Below are 9,575 nucleotides of genomic sequence, written 5' to 3'. Positions count from 1 at the left end.
GTGGGAATGGAGCTTCACCTCTTCCATCTCCAAAGGCAGAGCGAGTCAAGATGATCCTTAGTCCGTGCCTCCTCCGCAGGTGAATTGCTTGTGGGCTCGAGTGGTTGGTGGAGGAACTCCTGAGATGTCTTCGGTTGTTCCTATGGTAAATCTGAAGGAGAATTTGGAGAGACTAAAACGGTCAGTTCACCAGAGTTTCACATTCGATGATGAGTTCATGGATAGAGCTGTTGATCATATGAAATCTTGTTTGTATAGTTTATATTGGATTTGTTAGTTCCGCCGATGTGGTTTGTGGTTTAAAGAACACTCAAATCACTCAAAGAACATTCACACAAACCAAGCAAGGAGGAGACACACAAGATTGGTAACCCAATTCGGCGTCCACTCGCCTACATCTAGGGGACCAAGCCCGGATATAAACAATCCACTAAAAGAGGTGAAAATACATGAGTACAAAACACTTGTCACTCACTCTCTCAACAATAAAGATCACTACCCTCTCTAGATTGTCTGGTGCTCACACTCTCTCCTCTACAAGTCACACTTACAATCTAAGAGCAAGGTAGCGTATACAGATGCCTCAACGTCCTAAATATAGCACATACCTCTTTTAGAATCTCCGTGGCTACTAATTTAAAAAGCTTCCGAAATTAGCTGTTGCAACTCCTGTTGTAACATAAGTTGCAACATGGCCCTGACTACTGACTTGACTGAGTTCTGGTTACGTTGCGGACGACCTCAAGACCCATCAACCTCCCTGTCATACTTAGTCTGAGTCGGTGCAGCCAAATTTCCCGATCCCGACTGCCGACAACTAGCCTACCTCCTCAGTTCCTCATTACACAGTCCCCTCGTAAGGGGCGCAGGTCATTGTGTGTCTTCATAAAACTTTCCAAACTTGATCTTCAATTCACCCAAGTTTGGTCTTCAAATTTTTCCAAGAATAGATCTTCAATCAATCAACTCAATCATGCCAACAATAGGCATGTCTTGAAATCTTGCCTTTAATAGCCCTCAATCATCCTCATTAAGGTTTCTTCAAATCATGCTATTGATAGGTATTTCTCCAATTAAGCTCCATCCATATTAGTCTTCAATCAAATCACCCTAAATATGGTCTAGATATGATCTTGTCTTCAATTTGTAATATATTCCCAAAAATAACTCTACCAAAACCTTCAACATATTTGCGTCCAAGTCAAGGCTCTTTGCCATGTCACCATGCCTTGCCATGTCATCAATTATGCCACGTCACCTTGACTATGGTCAAATCATGCTAATAATAGTGTGGTTGCACTAACAATCTCCCCCTTTGGCATAATTTGACACAACTGCTTCTGCACTCAAACTGACTCCTGTTACAACATCCTGTTATAAATCGACTGGGACACAGACTTTACAAACTAAAGAAAATCATCTAGTTTCTTACAACATATGTGAGTACACTGCAACTAGTGATGTACAAATTAAGCATAAACAAATACACCCAAGTAAACAGTCGGTTTGGAACTCTTGCACTAGTCAACTTCTCCCCCTTTGTGTCTGAACTGATGCCAAAGTCTTCACTGGTTGTTGCAAGACTTGTTACAATTCTTCTACAATTCCCCCCATCTTCAAAATTCCAGGTCACCAGCTCCCCTAGCTTCAGAACTCCTTTTTCGTGTTGTAAATGACATTGATAAACAATAGCATATGTAGGTCGTTTGCAGTCCCCAATAGGGATTAAAGTTGGCAAAAGCCAATTTTACCCCTCAACTTTCGAATCTTGTAGCATCTAGCGGTTTTTTAAAGATCTCAGCCAATTGCTTTTCTATTGCAACATAATCAATAACAACTGTTTTGTTCTCTACCAAATCTCATATAAAGTGGTGTCGAGGATCAATATGTTTGGTACGAGAATGTTGGACTGGATTCTTGGAGATATCAATTGCACTTTTGTTGTCACAAAATATAGTCAATAACCCTTGTTGTAAGCCATAGTTCTCAAGTATTTACTTCATCCACAACAATTATGTATAACAACTTCCTGCTGTTATGTATTCAGCCTCTGCAGTGGAGAGAGAAATGAAGCTTTGCTTCTTACTATACCATGTGACCAAGTTGTTACCAAGATAGAAACATCCTCCCGAGGTGCTTTTTCTATCATCAATGTTTCCTGCCCAATTTGCATCACTATAACTTGCGAGATGTGAGTTAGAGTCTTTTGAATACCAAATTCCATATTCTGCAGTACCATGAACATATCTGATGATACGTTTCACAGCTTTCAAATGAGACTCCTTTGTTGTTGCTTGATATCTTGCACAAACTCCAACACTGAAAGAGATGTTTGGCCTGCTAGCTGTGAGATAGAGTAAGCTTCCAATCATGCTTCTATAGAGACTTGGGTCTACATCTTTTCCATGCTCATCTTTTGTCAACTTCTGATTCACACTCATGGGTGTTCTCATGTGTCTAGCCTTTTCTAAGGCAAATCTTTTCACCAAGTTCTATGCATACTTGGTTTGAGAAATAAAAATCCCTTCTTTGCATTGTTTGATTTGGAAACCCAAAAAGTAGTTCAGTTCACCTACCATGCTCATATCAAACTCTTCTTGCATTAAATGAACAAACTCATCCACTTGCCTTAGTGATGTTGAACCAAATATGATATCATCAACATAGATTTGTACCACCATAAGATCTGATTTTGACTTCTTTATGAATAAAGTCTTGTATGCTCCCCCTCTTTGGTAGCCCTTCTCAAGTAAAAATTTTGTGAGCCTTTCATACCAAGCCCGAGGAGCTTGCTTTAAGCCATAGAGACCCTTTTTTAATTTGAATACATGATCTTCAAACCCTTTTGGTTGCTCTACAAAAAACTCTTCACTTAGAAAACCATTTAGAAAAGCACTCTTGACATCCATTTGATGTAGCTTGAACCCCATACAACATGCTACTGCTAATAATAATCTGATGGATTCCAAGCGTGCAACTGGAAGAAATGTTTCATCAAAGTCAACTCAACTTGAGTATATCCTTGAGCCACTAGTCTTGCTTTATTTTTGGTGATTTCGCCTTTGTCGTCAGTATTATTCATGAAAATCCACTTGGTTCCAATAACATTCAGATCCTTTGGCCTTGGGACCAATGTCCACACCTCATTTCGAACAAATTGATTCAATTCTTCTCGTATTGCAGTCATCCAGTATTTATCAACTAAAGTTTCTTTGACATTCTTTGGTTCACTAAGAGAGATATAACATGTGTAGCCGGCCAATTCCCAATAATCAATTCTTTGAGTGCTTCTGGTTCTCCTTCCTTCAGTCACATTACCAATCACATTCTGAATAGGATGATTCTTCTTTATTCTTAAGGATGGAACAAGACTATTATCTTCATTATTTTCTTCGCTGTCAATTTCTTCTTTATCTGATTCTGAGATGATTTCGCCTGTTATAACTTCAGTTATAACCTGCTGTCTGTCTGAATCCTGAGCAGTTTCTGTTATTGTAGTTGCTGTTGTAACCTGTGTTGCAACTTCTTGCTCTGCCTGTAACTCTTCATGTGCTGATTCATAATTCTGTCTGATAAGCTTGTTTGGCTCACTTGATGCACCTTGAGTCTCGATATCAAAGAAATCATCAATAACAACATTAATGGTTTCCATCATCTTTTTGGTTCTTGAATTGAACACTCGATAAGCTCTACTAGTAGTAGAATATCCCATGAATAATCCTTCATCACTTTTCTTGTCAAACTTTTCCAGCTGATCTCTATCATTCAGAATGTAACATTTGATTCCAAAGATGCGAAAGTATTTGAGATTTGGCCTTTTACCTTTTCAAATTTCATACGGTGTCATGTTGGTTGAAGGCCGAATGTACACTCTATTTATGATGTAGTATGCTATATTAATTGCTTCTGCTCAAAATCTTGTAGAGAGCTTCTTTGAGTTCAACATAACTCTAGCCATCTCTTGTAGAGTGCGATTCTTCCTTTCAACCACTTCGTTTTGTTGAGGAGTTTTTGAAGCTGAAAATTCATGATGAATCCCATGCTCACTGTCGAATTCTGCAAACTGAATATTTTCAAATTCTCTTCCATGGTCGCTTCTGGTTCTGACAATCTTTCCAATTTGACACTCTTTCTCATTTTGGAGTTGCATACATAACTTATTGAAAGCTTCAAAAGTTTTTTATTTCTCCTACAGAAAGTCCACCCAAGTGTACCTAGAATAGTCATCAACACACACAAATACATATCTTTTACCTGACAAGCTTTTTGTCTGTGTGGGTCCAATAAGATCAATATGCAAGAGTTCTATCACTCTTGTTGTACCAATATCTTGCACCACTCTGTGAGAAGCTCGACTTTATTTTCCTAGTTGACAAGGTCCGCATACACCATCTTCCTTTTCCGTAAGCTTGGGCACTGCCTTAACAGCTTTCATTTCTGTAATCTTCATCAGGTTCTGGAAGTTTAGATGTCCAAGCTTCTGATGCCAGATTTCAGTGATGTTTCAAGATGTGTTATAATAGACTTCTAATTTTTCTAGCAAATAGCAATGGTCTAAAGATCTTGAACCTATTAAAACACACTGACCAGCTTCATCATAGACCACACACTGTCCTGAGTAAATTTTACCACCAGATTTTGATTACATAATTGACTTATACTCAAAAGATTTGCCTTCAGTCATTTTACATGCAGAATGTTTTTCAGTCTTGGATACCCAGGAACCATCAATGTTCCTTTTCTAACTACTTGACCTTTCTGACCATCACCAAAATTCTCATGCCCAATTGGACATTCTTTGTGATCCATCAAAAAGCTTTTGTCACCTGTCATGTGTTTTGAACAACCACTGTCAAAATACCAGTTGTCTTTTGAGAATTTTTTCATTGAAAAGTATCCCATTAGATCTTCTTTTCTGACCCACATGTTCTTACTTTCTTTCTTCTTTTCTCTAGTATATGGTGTCTGCTTCATACTTTTGCCTTCTTTTATGTCTTTCTTCATCTTCCAACATCTTGGACGAATGTGCCCTTTGACACCACAGTAATGACATGTCGGAATCCACTTCTTTGCTTTTCCAAATACTCTACCCTTCTTCATATCTTCCTTCAGTTGATAACACTCGGTTCTTATATGGCCTCATTTTCCACAATGAAAGCATATAGGGACTTGTCTTCTATGTCGCCTCTTCTCCTTATTATACTTCCATTGTTTATTTTCTTGAGCATTTGACAGAACACAGCCTGCTTCAAGTTTGCTTTTCTTGCCTCTTGATGTCTCTTTTATATGATGTTGTGTCATACTTATTTGAAAATGTACCTCCTCAATCTTGGCTTTTCCTTTGTTTATGTTGTTTATGGGCTTTCCAGCATTATTCAACTTTTCTTAACATTCTTCTAACTCTTTTGCAAGTTGTTTGTTTTGTATGAACATTTTATCAAGTTTATTTAACATGAGTTCATACCCATGCAGAAGATCGGTTTTCAGGAACCTCTTCACAAACAGTTTCTACAGGTGTTGCAATTGATGTTGTAACTGGACTTGCAAAAGCACTGAAATTTTTGAAAACTTTGATATTTTTTAGCACAGCTGGTAATGAAGTGTGATTGTTGATTGTATCTTCTGCTGTCTTCTTCCTGAATTTTTCTGAAATATCTGCACAATTCCTTGGTCAAAAGGGCAATTTTTTCTTCTTCTTTGTCTTCAGTCTGTCGTAACCTAGATTCAGATTCATCTCATAGGCTTATAGAGATCCCATCAACTCATCAAGTCTCATAGTTGTGATATATTTTGCTTCTTCTATTGCAGCAACTTTAGCATCGAATCTTCTTGGAAGCGATCTAAGAGTCTTCCGGACTAGCTTCTTTATCGAGTACTCCTTGCCGACCTGGTAAACTTGATTTGCTATATCCATAAATTTGACATTGAACATAGCTATCGTCTTATCTTCTCCCATCCTGAGATTCTCGAAACATGGTTGCCAACATTTGAAGTTTTCATTCTCATACCAAGTTGGTGCCTTCATGAATGGTTTGAAGAATCCCCCAAGCTTTTGGCGCAATCATAGGTTGCAACATACTTGAATTGGTTCTCATCTACTCCTCCGAAAATAGCATTGAGTGTTTTCCCATTGGCATTTGCTTTGAGCATATCTCGGGAACTCCAGTTACTCTTCGTTTTCACGGTCTCGTTCATGTTTTCATCAACTTCGATTGGGGGAGACTATCCTTCTTCCACGGCTGTCCATGCAGTCTTATCAAGAGATTTGATGAAAAACCTTCATGCGTGTCTTCCAGTATGGATAATTTGATCCATCGAGCAACGGTGGTCGTGTGATGGAAGCTCCTTCTTTTCCGGCTATCAATGAAACTTGTTGGAACTCGCCGACTCTCAAACCAAAGCGAACACAGCGACCAAGGTTCTGATACCACTTGTCAGTTCCGGCGATATGGTTTGTGATTTAAAGAACACTCAAAACACTCAAAGAACATTCACACAAACCAAGCAAGAAGGAGACATACAAGATTGGTAACCCAGTTCAGTGTCCACTCACCTACGTCTGGGGAGCCAAGTCAGGAGATAAATAATTCACTAAAAGAGGTAAAAATACATAAGTACAAAACACTTGTCACTCATTCTCTCAACAATAAAGATCACTACCCTCTCTAGATTGTCTAGTGCTCACTCTCTCCTCCACAACTCACACTTACAATCTACGAGCAATGTAGCTTACATAGATGCCTCAACGTCCCAAATATAGCACATACCTCTTTTAGAATCTCCGCGGCTACTAATTTAAAAACCTTCTGAAATTAGTTGTTGCAACTCTTGTTGTAACATAAGTTGCAACATGGCCCTGACTACTGACTTGACTAAGTTCTGGTTAAGTTGCGGGCGACCTCAAGACCCATCAACCTCCCGGTCCCGACTGTCGGCAACTAGCCTACCTCCTCAGTTTCTCATCACACAGTTCCCTCGCAAGGGGTGCACGTCCTTGTGCGTTTTCATGAAACTTTCCAAACTTGATCTTCAATTCACCCAAGTTTGGTCTTCAAATCATTCCAAGAATAGATCTTCAATCAATCAACTCAATCATGCCAACAATAGGCATGCATTCAAATCTTGCTTTTAATAGCCCTCAATCATCCTTATTAAGGTTTATTTAAATCATACCATCAATAGTCTTCAATCATACCATTGATAAGTATTTCTTCAATTAAGCTCCATCCATTTTTAGTCTTCAATCAAATCACCCTAAATATGGTCTTGATATGATCATGTCTTCAAGGTGTAATAAATTCCCAAAAATAACTCTACCAATATCTTCAAGATATTTACCTCCAAGTCAAGACTCCTTGTCATGTCACCATACCTTGTCATATCATCAATTATGCCAGTCACACAGGTTGCCACGTCACCTTGATTATGTGTCAAATCATGCCAATAATAGTGCGGTTGCACTAACAGGATTCAATGCCAAAATTCTGATATGGTAGACACGCTTCTATTGGAAGGTTCTTGGACAATAAATGGGATGGTTCTACAACTTACCCCTTGGAAACCAAATTTTCAAGATGCCTTTGAAAGACTAGATACAGTGGCAATGTGGCTTCAACTTCACCACCTACTGATGGAATTCTGGTCAATTGAATTACTGGAGAGTCTGGGTTTCCAGCTCGTAAAAGTGTTAAAAATTGATAATCATTCTCTTAATGTCTTACTGGCGAAATTTGTTCGGCTTTGTGTGGAGATCGATCTGTCAAAACCCTCGATTCAAGAATTATGGGTTGGTCCTAAGCATGATCAAGTGATGGTTGTTATTCTTCATGAACGACTTCCAACTCTCTCTTTTTGTTGTGGTCGTATTGGGCATGTGATCTCCAGCTGCACTTTCATTCCTTGCATCCCTATCGAGGGTAGGTTAGGAGGTATTCCATCAGATTCTGGCCATAGTACCATACTGGTTAATTCCCATCTGGCTGTGGCGAGGCAAGGAGGTGATGAGGAGCACTCCTTGATGGCTAATGAGGATGCTAATTACCTAGAGTCAGAGAAGTTCACGGATAATGACCTGACTTTTGGTTCATGGATGAAAGTCCCTTCCAGACATGGAAGAGGACGTGACCAAGAATCGAGTTCCTCCAGTCGCCGAATGGTGACTAAAACATGTTTTGACATGTGGCCAACTCTGAAGCATGATGAAAACCACGTGGCATCAAGAAATAGCTTTTGTTCGAGACGTGGAGGCCGTGGAGGTTTTCGAGGTGGAGGTTTATCGTCGGTGCCTCGAGATCCATCCGCAAATCCTTTAGGCTCTCACCATCCGATGGAGGCTTCCTTAGATGAACAGGAGGAGGTCGTCCCTTCTACTTTTCCGAGTTCCAACACTGGCAGAAAAGATGGCTTGGTCTCCAAGACAAAAAATCCGACTATTCATCTCCATAATCCCTTTCAATCTCCGAATCCCATTACTTCTTTTGGAGACGTCTTGGAACCTAACACAGTTGCTATAACCGCTCAGTTCCAAAATGACCATCACTTTCCATTTTCCAACACTACCAAAGCAGATGGAGATTTAAAGGCTCCTAATTGAACCATTCATCTCCCGAAAGCCTGCCAATCTGTTGTTTCTTCCACTCTTGGTTCGTCTAATTCAGCGCTAACTTTATACTCTGGCGAAAGTGATGAAGCTTCTCACTCTCTCTCTAATCTTTCTGGTGTTTGGGTCCTCTCTTCTTTGTCAAAGACTACGACCCCTAAGCTCCTCCGGTTTTCTCAAAGCATGATCATCTTGTTAGCAAGATTTCTCTTGCTCTCCGAGCTCCCTCCTCTAATACTTCTCTAGAGATTGAAGTTATGGAAAAAGAAGGTTTGGAGGAGCATTTGCAAATAGGTTCTCTTGATGATGAAATGCCTCTAGTCTCTTTTCATAGGGAAGCAAAGTCAAATGTTGTGTTTCACAGAAGATAAGCCCTAATAGGCTCGATATCAAAAAAGGGGAGGAAATCTCCTTACTAATTTCTCCTTTCTTTTAGATATTTTTTATGGATTCTATTAAAATAATTTATTAGAACTTCATGAGTTTTGTCAACCCCAACATCTTCAACCATGTTAAAGAGCTTATTTCTTCGCTTCACCCTTATTTTGTTTGTTTAGTTGAAAACCCTTGCTAACGAGGAAAGAGCTACTCGTTTCTGCAACAAGTATACTAGAAACTGGGAGTGGCTGGCATCCCTGCTTTAGGACCTTTTGGAAGAGATCCTCTAGTATGGTCACTCTGCTTGCTTTCTCTGGTTATGCTTTACATCTAATCATCTCTGTTGGTAAGCCTAAGGAATAGATTCTCTCTATTATTTACAATAATCAATGCCTAGCTATTTAGAAAAAACTTTGGACCAATCTTTCGGCTATTTCTTTGCTTAGGTTACCTTGGCATTTAGCGGGAGATTTTAATGCTATTTTAAACTCTTGTGAGCATCGTGGTGGTAGATTTTACTACTATGCTTCCAAATCTCATTTTTTTTCAAAGACTTTGTTTCCAAAAATCTTCTCTTTGATTTGGGTTTTTGGTACCT

General features: G+C 39.3%; 2 protein-coding genes across 2 annotated transcripts; one reads left to right on the top strand and one right to left on the bottom strand.

Annotated features, from left to right (window-relative positions):
• Positions 1 to 2,012: 2,012 nt before the first annotated feature.
• On the bottom strand, positions 2,013 to 2,441 carry LOC120265285 (secreted RxLR effector protein 161-like). The gene has a single exon (XM_039273159.1). The coding sequence runs from the start codon at positions 2,439 to 2,441 to the stop codon at positions 2,013 to 2,015; it is 429 nt and encodes a 142-aa protein (XP_039129093.1).
• Positions 2,442 to 7,489: 5,048 nt separating this feature from the next.
• On the top strand, positions 7,490 to 8,593 carry LOC120265284. The gene has a single exon (XM_039273158.1). It carries the CDS (start codon positions 7,490 to 7,492, stop codon positions 8,591 to 8,593), a length of 1,104 nt encoding a protein of 367 aa, XP_039129092.1.
• Positions 8,594 to 9,575: the final 982 nt, after the last annotated feature.

Source organism: Dioscorea cayenensis, chromosome 7 (genome assembly GCF_009730915.1).
Source record: "Dioscorea cayenensis subsp. rotundata cultivar TDr96_F1 chromosome 7, TDr96_F1_v2_PseudoChromosome.rev07_lg8_w22 25.fasta, whole genome shotgun sequence".
In the NCBI taxonomy this organism is placed as follows: domain Eukaryota; kingdom Viridiplantae; phylum Streptophyta; class Magnoliopsida; order Dioscoreales; family Dioscoreaceae; genus Dioscorea; species Dioscorea cayenensis.
The sequence above is the reverse complement of the archived record's forward strand: the minus strand, read 5'-3'. Positions and strand labels throughout refer to the sequence as shown.